The sequence below is a fragment of the Malaya genurostris genome, chromosome 2 (genome assembly GCF_030247185.1).
Source record: "Malaya genurostris strain Urasoe2022 chromosome 2, Malgen_1.1, whole genome shotgun sequence".
NCBI lineage: Eukaryota > Metazoa > Arthropoda > Insecta > Diptera > Culicidae > Malaya > Malaya genurostris.
The window spans coordinates 305,554,275-305,573,133 of NC_080571.1; the positions used below are offsets into that span (position 1 = coordinate 305,554,275).

General features: G+C 37.5%; 3 protein-coding genes across 4 annotated transcripts in view; 1 reads left to right on the plus strand and 2 right to left on the minus strand.

Moving 5' to 3' along the window:
- Window positions 1–1,812: 1,812 nt before the first annotated feature.
- On the plus strand, window positions 1,813–3,229 carry LOC131430961 (cyclin-H). Its single transcript, XM_058596287.1, has 5 exons — window positions 1,813–2,049; window positions 2,107–2,303; window positions 2,365–2,671; window positions 2,733–2,968; window positions 3,023–3,229. The coding sequence occupies exons 1-5, from the start codon at window positions 1,933–1,935 to the stop codon at window positions 3,165–3,167; spliced, it is 1,002 nt and encodes a 333-aa protein (XP_058452270.1). The 5' UTR covers window positions 1,813–1,932; the 3' UTR covers window positions 3,168–3,229.
- Window positions 3,230–3,460: 231 nt separating this feature from the next.
- Window positions 3,461–18,859, minus strand: part of LOC131430962 (ras-related protein Rab-14) — a 31,828-nt gene continuing 16,429 nt past the window's right edge. For both annotated transcript variants that reach the window (XM_058596289.1, XM_058596288.1), the window contains exon 5: window positions 3,461–4,559. In XM_058596289.1, coding sequence (XP_058452272.1) covers window positions 4,382–4,559 — 178 coding nt within the window. In that variant the 3' untranslated portion in view covers window positions 3,461–4,381. The remainder of the gene's footprint in view (window positions 4,560–18,859) is intronic.
- Window positions 4,567–15,792, minus strand: LOC131430960 (putative nuclease HARBI1). The gene is made up of 4 exons (XM_058596286.1): window positions 13,960–15,792; window positions 13,766–13,905; window positions 13,535–13,712; window positions 4,567–13,470 (listed from the first exon to the last, which is right to left on the minus strand). The coding sequence occupies exons 1-4, from the start codon at window positions 14,158–14,160 to the stop codon at window positions 12,811–12,813; spliced, it is 1,179 nt and encodes a 392-aa protein (XP_058452269.1). The 5' UTR covers window positions 14,161–15,792; the 3' UTR covers window positions 4,567–12,810.

Here is an 18,859-nt window from a genome sequence, read left to right on the forward strand (position 1 = left end):
TTCCTCCAACGAAATGAACAGAATCGGATGTGTGTAAAATTTTCTATATTTCAACCTTACCTTGCAAGCCCTCGAAAAAAAAATGTCCCGATTTTCAATTAGTGCCAAAGATTCGTCAGGCTGCACGACAACTGGAGTAACTTAGAAGTGAAATCCCGATCTGAAATGGTCGTTTGTTTATGTTTACATGCTTGAATCCCGGCGCGCCATACTTAATTTCGGGAGAAAATTACCAACACAACCAAAACTGTCTTATAACGCCACCAGTGTATTTTACGTCGTGACACAACCTCACAACAGTGAATTTCACGATGTAGAATACCCTGTTGATCACGTTTTTCTATGTGTTAGTGCGGTTGTCATTTTATTTTGGAATAACAGAGAGACGTGAAGAAGAAAAAACATAAACAAATGACGTTCCGGGAGTTGCTTTTATGAAAATATTTAGAGTTGGTTCTGTTTGTGAAAATATTGACAGTGAAATGCGGTGTTTTGTTCCGGGATGTTTCAATCGTTTTCATCACCTGCATTTGAAATGCCACCCACAGCACAATCACTCCATTATCCATGATAACTGTAATAGATATCACAGTGCGATCCACCAAATCCTTCCTCCAACGAAATGAACAGAATCGGATGTGTGTAAAATTTTCTATATTTCGACCTTACCTTGCAAGCCCTCGAAAAAAAAAATGTCCCGATTTTCAATTAGTGCCAAGATTCGTCAGGCTGCACGACAACTGGAGTAACTTAGAAATGAAATCCCGATCTGAAATGGTCGTTTGTTTATGTTTACATGCTTGAATCCCGGCGCGCCATACTTAATTTCGTGAGAAAATTACCAACACAACCAAAACTGTCTTACCAACACAACCAAAACTGTCTTACGCCACCAGTGTATTTTACGTCGTGAGTGAATTTATTACACCCATCTGACACCGGTATGTGAGCACCAGCCATTTGAAAGTATACGCGTAAAACAAATGTATTACTGTTTGTTTATTTGCGTCGCAATCAGCTGATTTTGAAGTTCCGATTTTGATCTCATCAAGATGGCGTCGTGACAGGGGGCCGATTTATTATCACCGGCCTCCTGTCACGACGCCATCTTGATGAGATCAAAATCGGAACTTCAAAATCAGCTGATTGCAACTTAAACAAACAAACAGTAACACATTTGTTTTACGCGTTTACCTTGTTTAGTGCACGAAAATTAGTGAATTTTGGGTCGACTCTCTCACAATAACTTGTCGGTTTACCTAAAATACAGCAGACAGTGTTTTGGGACATCAAGGGGAGATAATTTTCACAATTTGAGAGTCGCGATGAGTATCAAAACATCGCAGTGTTTGGGGCTCGAAACGCGAGGGGCTCAACGTAATCGGTATACTTCACCCATCTGACACTGGCATGTGAGCACCAGCCATTTGAAAGTATACCGATTACGTTGAGCCCCTCGCGTTTCGAGCCCCAAACACTGCGATGTTTTGATACTCATCGCGACTCTCAAATTGTAAAAATTATCTCCACTTGATGTCCCAAAACACTGTCTGCTGTATTTTAGGTAAACCGACAAGTTATTGGGAGAGAGTCGACAAAAAATTCACTAATTTTCGTGCACTAAACAAGGTAAACGCGTATAACAAATGTATTACTGTTTGTTTATTTACGTTGCAATCAGCTGATTTTGAAGTTTCGATTTTGATCTCTTCAAGATGGCGTCGTGACAGGGGGCCGGTATACTTTCAAATGGCTGGTGCTCACATACTGGTGTCAGATGGGTGATTTATTATACTTCAGTTTTTTTATTTGCTATGTCTTTTTGACAGCTGAGACCGCTTACGGTCCATCTCGCTCACTTCAGTTTTTAAGTTTATTATTCCAAATATTGTTGGCTTTCGGGCATTTTTATCAAACATTTTCATATAGAAAATGTATCCACAAAGCTCCCAAAGAAAGTATTGGACATTTAAAAATGAACAGGAGTTAACAGAGCGAAGGTTGAAACAGAATAGCAACTTCATTGCGCTACATGGGTCTGGCATGACCGTAAGTTTACAGGTTTTATAAAAGCATCATTTATATTAGCCGTTTGTTATATTGCAGGAAGAGCAGAAGGCAGCATTTTTTCTTTCAGCGGCTGAAGAGCGGTTACTTCTAAAGCAGTATGAGTTGCAATTAAAAGAATTCTGTAAACGGTTTGAACCTCCTATGCCAAAGTATGTGGTGGGTACAGCGTTTCATTATTTCAAAAGGTTCTATTTGAACAATTCATCAATGGACTATCATCCCAAAGAAATCCTGTGAGTAGGCTTCAATTGACTGCAAACATTGGTTCAGTTATATTTTTCTTTTCACCACCAGAGCAACTTGTGTATACCTCTCTTGCAAGGTTGAAGAGTTCAATGTTTCCATCGGGCAATTCGTTGCCAATATTAAGGGTGACCGGGGAAAGGCCATGGACATCATACTCTCAAATGAGCTTCTACTGATGCAGGAACTAAACTATTATCTTACTATACATAATCCTTTCCGACCAATAGAGGGGTTCTTGATTGACATAAAGACCCGGTGTAATATGAACAACCCAGATCGGTTGCGATCTGGAATAGATGATTTTATAGATAAAACATTTCTCACAGACGCAATTTTACTGTATGCGCCGTCACAGGTAAAATTTTATATCACGTGCACGTGAATTACCTATTGAAAATGACATTTGTTTGTCTCAGATTGCCCTAGCCGCAGTATTACACGCAGCAAGCAAGGAACAGGAAAATTTGGACAGCTACGTTACAGAATCGCTGTTTGGGGCGGCCAAAGAGAAACTTCCAGTGCTTATTGAAGCAGTCAAACGAGTCCGATCAATGGTACGTACAATAGAACTGCCACAAAAAGAGAAAGTTCGAGCGTTGGAAAAGAAATTGGAAAAGTGTCGCAATCAGGAAAACAATCCAGATAGCCAAATGTAAGCCTGCTACCGGTATCAAATTTCATATTATGACAATTCAAACTGTTTCAGCTATAAACAACGCATGAAAAAGATGTATGAAGACGAAGACGAAGCAGAATTGATGAATACTTCATACCACATGAACACAACCGATGGTAACTCGGACGTTTCTCAACTGAATGTTACCAATCCAGGAAATATGTCAATAGAATGAATTTCATAATGTACAAAAAAAAAAGCTTGAGAAGAAAATAAAATTGTATTATATAACTAAAAGCAATATAACACAATGTGGAACTTCGAGTCGTCGAATAGCTATAGAGACCATGTCTAGAAGTAGATAGTCGAATGTTTTGAAATGAATTAATTCCTATAAAATTGGCATCTGACTTCCGTGGTGTTCAACAATCACAATTGGTCAGTTCTTGGTATGTGAGTAACATCATTGCTGTAATATAAGAAACGAACTGTGATATGTTTGAAAATATTGAAAATTGTGTATACACATAGCCGAGTTATATCGATTTAAAGATTTTATTTCGAACAATGTTAATTTTTCTATTTATTTGTTCATTTTATGTCCACTTGACTAAGTATATATTTTTTCTTCAATTCGATTTAATACTTAAGTGCTGGTATTTAACTTGTTCATTAAGGACTTTTTAAACTAATTGATTTTCCAAATATCTCCAATGCTAATTATTTTATAAAGTTTTAGACAATGACTGTTGCTGGTGCTCATTATAATTCAATATACACGGATTTTCAATGGAATATTGGACATTTTACTGGCAGCATTGCTCTTTTTCATATTTCACTGCCGCTATTGGTTTATAAAGTATCAACTGGCTCCAGGTAAAGACTCAGATTCGGATTAGCACATGCTTTGTACTAAAGAACAGGAAAGGATGTACGTGGGATACTCGTTTATGGTGACTCAAAATGGAATCAAAAATCACTTAGTATAGTGGAAAGTAGCAACTGAATTTTGTGAGCGTTTTGAATTTTGCTCTTGCTTTTGTTTTAAACCTGCATACATTTGATGGGGCCATTAATATATACTACATGTGTATTACTATGTTTTATACAGAATTAGACCTTGTATATCATGAAACAGAACCTAATAAATATTTTAGTAAATAATAAAATCTGGTCATGCTCCAGAGTATTTCAACTCTTGGACAACACAAAACATAAAATATTTAATAACAAATAAATTGTTCACAAAAATAAGCAATCGCTACGAGTACAGTTTTGTCTACCGTGGTGATTCTTATTCTTGTGCCAGTTTCGAACTCACTTTGGCAAAACGACATAGATTCCGACCGATTAGTATTCCTGTGATAGTGGAATTCGGGGTTCTGTTTTCCGAAATATTACAGTTTCTATTGGTTCCTTTCGCACTAAAATGGCCACGAGATGCTGAGATTAACACGAACAATTGTCCTTATTGTTCTGCACGTCATTGCTGAGCGTTGTTCGAGTAGGTTGCGATGGTTTGTGTTGAACTCCTGTTTCAGACGAGTTTAGATCGAGACGACCATCCTGAATGCTTTGGTAAATTTTGCGGGCTGTTTCCAAAAACACTTCCTCTACGTTTTGGCCGCTACAAGTCATGAGAAAGTAATAGAACAAATATATCATTGTTAAACATATGTCATGATTTTCCTTCGTGTTATTTTTTGTTTGTTTGTTTTTGTTTGGTTTCCGTTTAAGACCCTTAATCATGTAAAACACTTTAGTTATATAGGATTGCATGAGAAGTTAATGCCGTAACAACAAAACTGCTGAATAACATACAAAATTCTGAATCGTTACGCTTTGACTTACATGTTACGTACATCCCATACCAGACGACCAATTGAACACTGGTAATTCAGAACCACGTATATCTATGCAATGATAAGGTTTTTTTTTGGAATATACTTGGCCCAAACGGCAAACACCATGTCCAATATTTTGAGTTGTAGTATCGTTTGCCGTTTCTGGTAGAATCAAATGTTAAATATATCATGTGACATAACAATGAATGTCTGTTTATTTACATATGTTCTAACACTAAGTAAAACATTGTCTTTTCATGTGCATTTTGAAAGATTGAAACCGTACTCAGATGTTACTCGATTGAATGGCACCGTTTATTTATAGTTTGTGCGGTGCGCAATGATGTCTCCCCATATAAAATTAATAATTTTTCGTTTGATAGGTTTCCATCAATAATTTCAGATCGCCTCATATATTACCATCTTGATCTTATATGAAAAAAAAATCCAACCTTCCAAAAGTGAGATTTTTTTTTTATTCAATAATATAATATAATATTAAGGCACACTGCTTAAGCTCTAAGATGCCAAGGGTATTTACTAATCTTAATTATCGTCTAACTTAAAACTAGAGTAGTATCATTATGTAATATAGTATCTGGCGATCGGTAGTGGCCGGTGAATTGAATTTAGGATGAGATGATTCCAGATGGCGATGGTAATTTTCTATGTTGGCCGCATTCTTCGGTCCGTGAGGGTCCGCGGGAAACACCCCCAGGCTACGAAGGCCCGGCGGGTGGCAAAAGTGAGATGTTGCCTTTGCAATCTTTTTCAATCTAAATCTGGCTTACCGTTCAATTTTTTCGATAGTTTATGCTTTCATTTTCACGGTATAACTATTTCTAATATCTCTCATCAAGTAGAATGTAACATGGCTAATAATTGATACGAAATAATCGAAACTAATTGTGTCTCACTACGTTTGAATCCTAAGTGCAAAAAATACCGAGAAAATTGTTTGCTGGTTGTGTAAAATTTGGAATGATAGATTTCCTTTGAATCAAATAATTATGAATTATTCTTCCGTTTGAAAATTGCACATACAGAGAAATTGAGCGTGTTTCTAATAACAAAACAGATTTTTGAATTTTATTTATTTTCATTTCAAGCTAGAATATGATTGTTACAAATCAATTACTCTCTTCAACAAAAACAATTATCTTTGTTTGATTTGAATTAAAATTTTGGTCTTGCCAAAATATATTTGTTCCGGTTGAGTTTATTGTTGAAATAAACTATTTATTACATGTCAACCGAAGATAGGTAAATGTTATCGGCAATGTCCTTGTTGATTCAATCCTGGTATATCTTCATATCAAGAAAAAAATTGGTTCAATTTATCTGTGATCTTATTTGTGTAATGACACAACTAAGTTTACTGTTTGAATCAACCGTATTAGTTTTATTTCTTATAAACCAGAAAATTTTTTTCTCGCGCTAATAAACCAAAGCATTTTTTTCTTCCGCGAATAAAGTTTGTACGCGTTTTATAAGTAAAATTTCATCGGCTTCTTTCATTTCCTATGGGGTTTTCAACATTTCAAGTGTATGTATTGATCATTAACAATATCTTAGAAAAATGCATAACATTACATAACACATTTTCTTTACAAAGTATATTTAATGTAGGATCTCTATCTTGACCGGACTGATGGTGCATCGAATCGTTGGATGCTACAAAAATTAAACCAGGGCTTGATTGTGGTATGTGAATAATTCGATGTCTAGCAATGGTAATGACAAAACGGCTAAATGTTTGAAAAAATCAAAACTAAAAATAATTGTTTTTTTTTAGGAATTTTTAAACGAATATAAATCTAAATGAAAGTAGTATAAAATATTACCTTGTAAATTAGTTTGAAAAAAATTATATTATTCTTAAAAACAAACAAATATGTATGATTTCGAACAAACAAAAGCGTTAGTTGGAGTAGCTAAATTTATGGTAATTTATTTCAATTAAAAAGTTTGAGAATTCAAAACGCAACAATTCTTAACTTTATCTAAAGTTCATTTAAATTTAAAATTTTCAAATTAAATTTACTGTGAAATTGTTTGTCAAGAAATTGACAAGAACGCACAGCTACAATATTTGTTGTTTTTATCAAAATGTCGTTTGGAACAAACTAACCCACTAAGCAAAACTGATTATCATGTTTTGTACAGGTCCGCCATCCAACTTTTTTTTTTGAAAGCAAAGTCTTGGCATTACATTCCTTTTGTGGAATTTGGCCTTTCTGTTTCAACAGACTTCGCAGCCGATTCTTAGCGTACAGAATCATTGCATGGCTAGTACTATGGATCCTACTGACACTAATGTCGTTTTTCATTGAGAACACTCGTTCGGAGCCAGTGTTTTGCACTGAAACTTGATCAATAAAACGGTTTTGAGCACTCGAGATTTCGTTTGAATGTGTGTGTACTCTAGCTACGATACGGCCTGCTTTGATATTTTACAAGTTTGACATTTTATCCCTTTTAGTTGTTTTCATTCGCTATCAAAATTGAAATGGCCGAAATTAATCTTCAAGAATACGAGCTTATCTACAAGTCGCCCAATGAGTTGTTGGTTGAAAACGAAAACGTTTTCATACAACATAAAACGAGGTAAAGTTAAGCACATTATATATAGACTTTATTGATGATAGAATGTTGATTTGATCATTTAGCGATGAAATTTCGAGTATAAAACGGAAGCTCGTTGCTTCGCATTTCGGAATTTCATCTCATACTGATCCTAATGATGATGAAGTTATGGAAAATTCTGGTATACCAAATACTGAGACCTCCCCTCAAGTTCTCACAGGAACAACAAACTGTTCGTGGTACGATGTGTAACGTATTGTCGTAACTTGTATTGATTGACCTATCTATTACATTGTCTTGTTCTTTACCTTTGTATACAATACAACCTAGTATAATAAACATACCATACAACACACCCAACTTACATGGTGTCAGAAATAAGTACGCTCGCGAAATTCATCCAATTTTAACATAGTTTTCGTGAGGAAATACCGGCTTGAGATAGCTAGAAGCACTTATTAGAAACTCATTGTTCAGTGCAAACTGAAGTAGCGAGTGACATCGTATGACAAAGCGTTAATTTAGTGAAATAAAAACGAGATCTATCGTGATCCGACAACATGGCGTCGTCTACGGGATTGAAGCCGCCGAAACCAATAGTATTAGGAGAAAATATGGCAGCTCAATGGAAAAGCTGGGTTCGACAATATACATGGTTTTCGACAGCAACGCAACTGACAGAAAAGTCCGATGAAGTGCAGGCGGCAACGTTCATGAGCGCCATCGGAGAAGATTGTGTTCGGAATCATGATACCTTCGGTCTACGCCCAGATGATGAAAACAATATTGATGTAATTAGGGCAAAATTCGACGAATACTTTACACCAAAATCATGCATTACGTTTGAACGGTATAATTTTAATCAAATCATTCAACGTGAAGATGAGCAATTTGACAGTTTCGTCACCCGTGTGAAAGAGCAAGCAAAAAAGTGCTCATTTAGTGTACTACATGATTCGCTCGTCAAAGACCGAATAATAATCGGAATACGGTATACAGCGTTAGTGCCACAGCTATTAAACGACGATTTAACGTTACAAAAAACAATCGAATTGTGTCGTAATTTCGAATTGACGACAATTCAAACGAAGGCATTGTCTGGAGAAGCTAATGTGGATGCGGTTAAAACTGTAAAGAAAAAAATGACTGGTGTACGTGCAGAAGATAAGGAAGAGGTATTCCAATGTAGAAAGTGTGGAAGAAAACACGAAAAACGTTCTTGTCCGGCATTCGGTAGAGCGTGTCGCAAATGTGGACTGTCTAATCACTTTGCTGCTATGTGCAAATCGAAAGGTGTTGTACATGCTGTACAAGCATCACAGGATAATGAGCAAGAAACCGACGAAGATTCGGATGAGTTGTTTATTGGATTGGTGGAAAATTCGGGGAAGGAAAAGGATTGGTTTGAAGTGGTGAAAATAAACAATAAAAAATTTTCGGTAAAGCTTGACTCAGGCGCCCACTGCAATGTTGTTCCTCTATATTTAGTTAAACAACTAGGAATCAAATTAAGTGCATCTAAAACGAAATATCTCGTATCGTTTTCAAATCACCGATTGAAAGTACTCGGTGAAATTAACCCAGTATGTCAAATTAAAAACAGGAATGATAATATCACGTTTAAAGTAGTTGCAGAGCCTGTGGTGCCAGTGCTTGGCAAAGAAACATGTATTGCTCAACAGTTGATAACTCGAGTGAATACTGTGCAAGAGTTTGATGATTCAGTGTATGAAGGATTAGGCTGTCTGAAGAACTATGTGTATGACATTGATCTGATTTCAAACCCTCAATGGGAAGCGAGACCGGCCCGTCACGTACCTCACAGAGAAGAATCAGAGAAGCCGTGAAAAAGGAATTAAAATCGATGGAACGTCTCGGAGTGATTGAAAAAGTTCATGCACCTACCCCGGTGGTGAACGCAATGGTATTAGTGAAACGAAAAGATAAGATACGTATCTGCATCGACCCGTCACAGGTAAATGATAATTTATTAAGACGGCACCACCCTCTCTCTACTATGGAGGAGATAGCAGCCCGACTAAAAAATTCAAAGTATTTTACAATTCTGGACTGTAAAAAGGGTTTCTGGCAAATCAGGGTTACAGAAAGAACATCTAAATTTTTGGCTTTTGGTACACCTTGGGGTAGATATGTCTGTAAACGGCTTCCCTTTGGACTGGCATCGGCTCCAGAGGTGCTTCAAAAAGTGATGCACGACACACTTGAGGGAATTGAAGGAGTGGAGTTCTCGATGGATGATATTCTAATTCACGCAGAAAGTACTGTAAAACTGGCAAACATTACACAACAAGTTGTAAACAGGCTCCATGCCGCAGGATTGAAACTGAACAAAGACAAATGCTTGTTCAATCAAAGCAGTGTAAAATTTCTTGGTCATATCTTAACAAGCGGAGGTTTGAAAGCTGATCCTGAAAAACTGGAAGCCATCGTAAAACTTAAAACACCCTCAAACAAATCTGAACTACAAAGGGCACTGGGAATGATAACATACATGGGAAAGTTTGTACCCAATTTGTCTGACGTAACAGTTCCGTTGAGAAGCCTTTTGGTTAAGGATGTTGATTGGCAATGGGGTAGTGAGCAAGAAGATTCGTTTCAGAAAATAAAAACTCTCATGCAATCACCTCCCATACTTAGGTACTATGATGTGAATTTGCCTGTAACACTCTCAGTAGATGCGAGTTCTCATGCCTTAGGAGCTGTTTTATTACAACAAAATCGCCCAGTAGCATACGCATCTAAGGCTTTGACATCATCAGAGCTAAATTACCCCCAAATTGAGAAGGAGGCTACAGCAATTCGGTTCGCTTGTTCGAAATTCCATCAATACATATACGGTAAAAATCTTACTATTGAAACCGATCATAAGCCACTTGAATCAATATTTCGAAAACCGCTTGATCGAGCTCCTCCCCGTCTACGTAGAATTAGATTGGAAGTAGCCCAATATAATCCCAAAGTCGTGTATGTGAAGGGAACAAATATTCCTATTCCTGACATTTTAAGTCGTGATGTCGATAATACTACAACAAAAAACGAAGATGATCAATTAGAAGTTCATATGGTATTACAGGTAACCAAAGCCGCAAGCGAAGAGCTGAAGCAGCATACCGAAATGGATTCAGAGATGCAGACGTTGAAATCAGTAATTATGCGAGGTTGGCCAGAAACAAAGATTGAACTACTGCCGGAATTACGAAAATACTGGAGTTTTCGAGATGAGTTGGCTGTCTACGATGGATTGATATTCAAATCGAATCAAATACTCGTTCCACAACTGATGCGGAAGAATATGCTTACAAAGGTGCATAGTGGTCATGCAGGAATACAGAGCTGCATTCGAAGAGCGAGACAGGTTCTGTTCTGGATAGGCATGGGTAATGACATTCAGGAAATGGTGGAGGCGTGTTTGATTTGTCAACGTCATCAGCGGAATAATGTAAAAAGTACTATTCTTCTTAAGGATATTCCTGGTCTTCCGTTTGAAAGAGTGGCATCAGATCTATTTCATTTTAAAGGCAATGAATATTTATTACTTGTTGATAGTTATTCGGGATTTTTTGACATCAAACAAATGCAAGAAACGACATCTAAAACCATCATTAAGCAACTGAAAGAATGGTTCTCGGTACACGGTATTCCCCAAGTATTAGAGACAGACAACGGTCCGCAGTATGTTTCTATGGATTTTCGTGAATTTAGTCGTAAATGGGGGTTTGATCATCAAACTTCTAGTCCTCATTTTCCGAGAGCTAACGGATTAGCTGAACGATATGTACAGATCGCTAAATCAATGCTTAAGAAGTGCAATGATGATCAATCGGATATTAGTCTAGCGTTACTCCACATACGGAATACACCGCGCAGCAACTCGATACCATCACCTAACGAAAGACTTATGGGTCGTCTGGTACGATCGAATATGCCGATGACATTGGAAGCACTGAGACCCAGGGTTGCGGTAAACGTGCAACAACTCTTAGAGCGTGAACGAGTGATTCAGAAAGATTTCGCGGACAGAGGAAGCATACAACCACAACAGTTTGCTGAACACGAAAATGTTCTTATACAGGATCAATCGTCGCGAAGATGGACACCTGGAACTATAGTGAAGCAACTTGATGCAAATCGTTCGTACTTAGTAACTGACGGAGAGAGAACCTTAAGGAGGAATGTTCATCACTTGCGCAAATTACGTGAGAATGATCAGTTTGAGGATACTTTACAAGGAATTGTACAACCATCGGGTAAGGACCACGACGCAAATCGAAGTATAGTAGCAGCCGAAATCAGTATCAATAAGGATCCAGGTTCATCGCTCCAGTTCAACGGTAGTTCCAGGGAAGATGAAACAGTGACGCCAACAGTAACTCGTTCGGGACGTACAGTGAAACCTTTGAGAGTAAATGAATTCGAATATTACTAAACCAGGAAGATGTAACGTATTGTCGTAACTTGTATTGATTGACCTATCTATTACATTGTCTTGTTCTTTACCTTTGTATACAATACAACCTAGTATAATAAACATACCATACAACACACCCAACTTACACGATGAAGCTACAAAATACTTGCTGGAAGCATACAGCAATGCTATATCAAACGTAGGACCGATGAAAAAATATAGAAAAAAGAAGGAGATGTGGAATGCTCTGGCGGTTGAAGTGAATAGAACGTTCAATTCCAGTTACAACGGTTCACAGGCTGAGAACCGTTATAAAACGGTACTCAAACGAACAAAAAGCATCATATCGAATAATCGAACCAGCGGAACTCAACGATCCATCGACCCTTATGAGTCCGAAATGGCAGCGATTATCCGAGCAGACGATTCTATCGTTCCAGACGTGCATCTGAGCCAGGATCGAATCGCAAGAAAGCAACCGACTCCAGAAACGTCCCCACAAGAACAGAAATCAACTTCTTCCAAAGGATACAGAAGCGGACATGGCTCGAAGTCCTCATTCGTCAGCGAGTTAATTAAAGCAAAAGAAAAAATGCACCGCGAGCAACTGGAATCAAGAGAAAGGAGGCACAAGGAGAAAATGGAAATGCACCAAGCAAAACTTGTTTTGTTGCAGAAAAATATAGCGCTTAAAGAAATAATTTTGGAAAAATTGAACCAGCTGAAAAGCACCAGTTCTGCTCTTTAAATTGACCAAATTTTAAGACAAACTAAAAATTATGACTACTGCTATAATAAATATTGTCAATACAAATTAGCTATGAAAAATACTGATAATTATTTCTATTTGATGCAATCGAAGATGATTTCTGTTGTTCGGATTGAAGAACGATTTCTTTGAAGAGAAATTTATAAGAATTATATAAGTTTATGAGATGTTATTGGTATTACACAACGAGATGGATTAAATATGCTTTTTTAAATAAATGTTTTAATAAACAGATGCAATAGATTACATATCAAAACGTGTTGGCAATTTCGATCCGTTTAATCTCTCCCAGTCTTCGAAGAGCCGCTGAACGAATGTCCATTCGACGAGATCTTTCCATTATAACTGGCTGACTATCGTTACGTATGTTCTCTTGTAACAGATTCTCAGCATCAGGAACAATATTTTCATCTGTGCACATATTGTGCAAAACACAACAAGCAAGTACAAACAGAGCCATTCTTTCTACAGAATGAAAATCAAGCCGCATTAATTGTCTGAATCGTGTCTTAAGTAAACCGAAAGAATTTTCTACAGTGACACGTGTTTGGGTAAATTTCAAATTATAATTTTTTTGAACAGCACTAAGATTTCCATAATCTTTGAATGGAACTAATAGATACTCGCGCAGGGGATATGCAGCGTCACCTAGGATGTGGAACTGCTGACCACAAATTTGTGGTAGTTTTTCGCTTATAAAAGAGTTTTCGAAAATTCGAGCATCGTGCATTCGACTGGAACAGCCAACATCCACATCAATAAATTTTTTTTTAGCATCGCATATACCTTGCAATGTTATCGAAAGTTGGTCATGTCTATTTACATAGGTATGAGCCATTTTACGAGCTGGCTTTCTGATGGGAATGTAACATCCATCAACGCATCCCAGAACATTTGGGAACTGAGCAATCTGAAATAGCGTGTGTATAGACAACTATTATAATTGTATAACAACACTTCATCAAAACTGTTACCTGTCTAAAGCTTTCTGCAGCTTGCAATTTTTCAACATCAGTATTCGGGAATTTAATGTAACGTGGCGCAATGTCAAATACAAACTCCATAATGTACCCAAATGTCCTGTATATGGTTGATTGGGCAATGTTAAATAAATTCCCCACTTCTCTATAGGAGTCCTTGTTGGCCGCAAACCTATAATTGATTATTCTTCCTAAAAATTACCTTTCAATAAAAAAATGAATTACCATAAAAAACTCAGTATTTGCGTCTCAGCAGGAACCACATGCCGTCCTCCAAATTTTTTCGTTTTGAAAAATCGCGAAGACGCGAACTCCTCTATCATTCCATACACAGCGGCTCGTGTGAGACGGAAGTGGGACTTAAACTACGGCTACGAAATGATTTTATAATGTGAGCGTCAGAAGTTTCATTATATTACCGCGAGATCCGAATAGTTGTGAACCACATCATGAACAAAATCTTCAACCTTTCTTCTTTTATTTTTGACGAGGTGTTCTTCAAACCACTCATCAACCTCCGAAATAAAATCCTCAGACGAAGTAGATGCAAAAGAGCTTGACGAGGTCTCGTCGGAACTGAATGATTCCAAAAGAATAGAGATCGAATTTTCAAGATCCATAGCGCACAGTATAAAAAAAATTAAATATTTACGAATCGTTGTTTTGACGTTTATGTTTATATTCGTTGGTATTAGTTCGCACGCTTGCTGCTCGGAAAATAAAACGGGTGCAAAATAGTTGCCCGCGAATTGCCCCGAAAGTGCATTTTTTTCGTGCGGTGCAAATCAATAGCGGCCCTTACACGATCATTAAAAGTGTCATTACTAAGTAATGACACTTCTGCTCAAACGCTCGTCATTACTGCATTACTGTACATCATTACTTTTTAGCATTACACGTTCATTATTAATGATGAGTGTTTGTAACTACTCCAGCAATAGCAATAGCAATACTTTTATTTTCGTTTAGCTGAAAATAAATTTGATTTGCCATTGAAACGTTAAGGTTAATGAAATATTAACAATTTAAATCGCTTTGTCATTTTTTCGCGTATAGTTCTAAAGACATTCAGCACTTCCACAAAAATATAAGAAGAAGAAATAATGTTGGTAATGATGGAAAATCCGGAATTCCATCATTACTCGTGTCATTACTGAACTCGTAGACCTTACACGATCATTTAAAGTGTCATTACTTTTTAGTAATGACACTTTTAATGATCGTGTAAGGGCCGCTAATGAAACACAGTGCACCTGTTTTGATTGCCCGACTGCACGAAAAGTGCACGAATCGAGCAAAACACTCCACGAGTGTTCTCAATGAAAAACGACATAAGAATCCTTCCAGGTCGGGGCTCGAACATACGACAACTGACTTGTAAGACCAGCGTTCTCGTTTTTTTTTGAACTAACGGTTATTTCGACATTGGTAACCTTAATGTCACTTCTGAATTAACAGAAACTTAGTGTCATCCTTCCGCTGAACGAAAATGGTTGTGTATACGCTTGAGAAACGCGTGAAAACAGTGCCAACTGGGCTTGCGATCAGCTCGAAGAAGACGCCGATTCTTGCCAAAAAATCATCTTCTCGGATGAGGCACATTTTGATCTCGGCGGGTATGTTAATAAGCAAAATTGTCGCATCTGGGGGACGGAAAACCCGCACGTTATCATGGAGAAGCCGATGCATCTTCAGAGAGTGACGGTTTGGTGCGAATTTTGGTCTGGCGGCATCATTGGGCCATTTTTTTTCGAAAATGAGGCAGGAGCCGTCGCCACGGTCAATGGCGACCGTTGCCGAGCCATGATTAGCGATTGATTCTTCCCGTTACTTGAAGAGGAAGACTTGGACACCATTTGTTTCCAACAAGACGGCGCTCCGTGCCACACAGCCAACGCTACGATCGATCTTCTGCGCACAGTCTTCGAAGATCGAATTATCAGTCGAAATTCGGATGTCGTTCGGCCGCCTCGGAGCTGTGATTTGACGCCGTAGGACTAATATCTTTGAGGGGGGCTGTCAAAGATAAGTGCTATGTGGACAAGCCAGAGACAATTCAAGCCTTGATGCCCCGTTTACACTTCTGCTGGCTGCCAGCATGCTGGTGTCAGTGCACTGCCCTCTTAGGAAAAAACGTTCAACTGTGGTCCAATGATCCAAAGTATTAGACCAACGAAGGACCACCGTTGAACGTTTTTTTCCTAAGAGGGCAGTACACTGACACCAGCATGCTGGCAGCCAGCAGAAGTGTAAACGGGGCATGAAGGACAACATTCGTGCAGCCATAGATGAAATTAAGCTGCATACAATCGAAAATGTACTAAAAAACTGGACCGACAATATGGCGTACTGCAAGGCCAGCCGAGGCACCCATTTGAATGAAATTATAATCCACAATTAACCGGAAGGATTGTACTTTAATATGAAAAAATTAATTTTGAAATCGGATGAACCTTTGTGTTCACCTTATTGCATGTTTAAAAAAAGTTACATGGCGGATCCTGTAGTTTTCTTTATCATATCAGATTTTCTTTTGTCACTATTTCAACCAAAAAAATTGTTGCGCGAAACCCAAATTTATTTGTTTTTACAAATTTTTGACACAATTTCAAGGTCGTCATTGTAATCTATTTTAATAATATGAGCATATTTTTCCGAGAACCCTTGCAAAATGTAAATATTTGTTGTTTGCGCTGACTAGCACTTGGATTTTAAAAATAAGTAAATCAATTACTAGTGAACCATTGTCAACCTGTTTGTAAGTGAACATCGTTTTGGCACCGTACATTCCTTATGAAAGGAATAAAATAAATTTCACTGCACTTCATACAATTCAAAAAAATAATATACTAAATTAATTGAAATAGATGTCTAAAGTCCGGACCTAGAGAGAGGCACGACAAAGTCGTCTTACTCTCCGAAAATGCGCGACCGCACATGGCAAACATGATCAAATCTCACCTTCATATACTGTGGTGGTAAGTGCTACCTCATCCGCCATACAACCCGGAAACAGTTCCTTCGAATTATCTGCTCCAATAACTGACGCATGACCTTGCTGGACAACGGTTAACTTCATACGAAAAATAGAATAATAGTATCGATTCGTGGATTGACTCGAAACCACCAAGTTCCTTTTACGGAAGATCAGGAATTACCAAAGTGAGCAAAAGTTGGACGAAGCGATAAACAGTGCTTTAAATTAAATTCGTTGCACTAATTTTCTTGAAGAAAATCGTGATCAAAACTTTCCCGTCTATCCAACAATTTGGTACCAATATGTTAAAAGGGTTTATAGTACCATGGTTGCTTATAAAATAAGGCTAATTACTCTAGTTTAAGGCATTGAACTGAAAGCATATTCCGTATATTAAGTTCCCTTCTACAAAATCATATTCTTTATTGTGTACAGGAAAGTTACAGAGCCGAGAAATGAGAATTATATTATGTAGCATTCACAAGAAACAATGCTCATTACTCGAGTTTTAGGCATTGAATTGAAAGCATAATTCAAGTGATAGCCCTATTGGGTTTTTGGGATTCTCGATGTGGAGCATAGACGATAAAAACCGAGCTGAAATGAAATATAACTCATTTTATTTAACTATAGCTCATCAATGCTTCAGTAATATACCCAAGTAGCAATTAGAACTTGTTAAAATTGGCATGTTTTTTTTATAGAAGATATTTTTTATTCTGACCTATTTGCGTACAAGCTTCACGTGGCCGATTTTTAAGCTAAAAATTTTTTTGTATTGGATCTCGTTGTCACCCTTTTTCTTTTTCTAGGGGGAGAGGAGCTTTGATTTCCCTCCTGTGAGGATTGAGGGGCAGTTTGTTCGTGGTTTGTTTCGTCATCCATTGCCGTGGTATTGTTGATTTCATTGCTAGTTGCTGTAGATGCGCCTTGTTGTACATTGTTTCCAGTTGCTGGTTGGTTGGATGGTAAGCTGTTAACTGCAGCTGGTGTACTTTTTTCTATAGGGTATACGTTGGATGGTTTCGTTGAAGAGGATTCTTCACTGTTGTTGGTGACTGTCACAGGTGTACTGGGGTTGCTTGGGGTTGGTGTGAAGGAAGCATCGTTGTCCTTTGGTGTGGTTGTATCCTTGTTCAGTTTATCACACGGCTTACCGTAATGAACAGCTTTTTGGCAATATTGAATTTTTGGCCATCTGATTGTCATAGGTAAAAAGTGATTTGCACGGGATTCTTGTATCCTGACCGAAAGTTACATAAGAAGGTATAGGCCTTTTCATGCGCATGCGTAACCAACGGTCGTCATTTGGAATACCGGGAAAAAAGTTTTTCCCCTTTTCTTTTTCGAGAGAGAGAATCTCTTCGTATTGGGACATAGTTTTACGAATATAAGGGTCGATGACGATTGAGGGAAGATCATACACACGCACTTCTATAGCACTATCATCCATATATACTGGAATGTTGTACTTAATGTTTTCGTGCTCCACATAGTGCACATTATTATTGTCTTTTGCGAATTGAATTGCATCCAACTCTTTAAAAAACTGGATGTAAACAACATGATTTGTCTAATTGGATTGCAGTAAATGCACACGTTTAATGTCAAGATGCATTTGCTCTTTAAGCAAACCTTCAAGTTCTCGTATCGAAGGTCGAATTTTGTACTGCCTGAAGTCAACAACAATTGTATTCTTTCGTGTCGGCGGTAACTTTTGTTCGTTTGGTTCACTCATTTTCGAGGTCGTTCTATTGTTCACTAAACAATACTGTACTTGGCTTCTTTCGTCCCGAACATAAGCAGTTTTGTTTTATCGACTGACTTGGATGAGATGTGAAAGCGAACTGAAATTGGCATGTTTTACAATTGCTACAGAACGGTTATTTTTGTTGGCTATGTTAGACAAGTGATTTCATGTGTTTTTGTAACAAATGTGAAAATCATTCATATTACTGCTTTTGAAACCAAATCAAAATCCTGAAAGGATTATGTTCCAGATCGGTTTTATAAACTGACTGTACAATATGTTCATTTGAACAGTTTCATATCCAGTTCTCTCTTAACAAATATTACTGCTGTGACACATATCAAACAAGAAACTTGTTGCACTTCCTACAAGTAAAGTGCGCTTTTCCAATAGCACAATCGTTGCAGTAATAGTTAAGAAATACAATACAAGAACAATGTTTGCTACTTGGGTAGTATATAGTATAAAAACCTGTTTTAATCCATATATCAATCATTCTATCACACATAACACTGTGGTATTCTTCAAAATAATTTTCTTCGATTCTTGAAGAAATAACTGGAATCGCTTTGTTTCGCCGTCTAGTGACAAT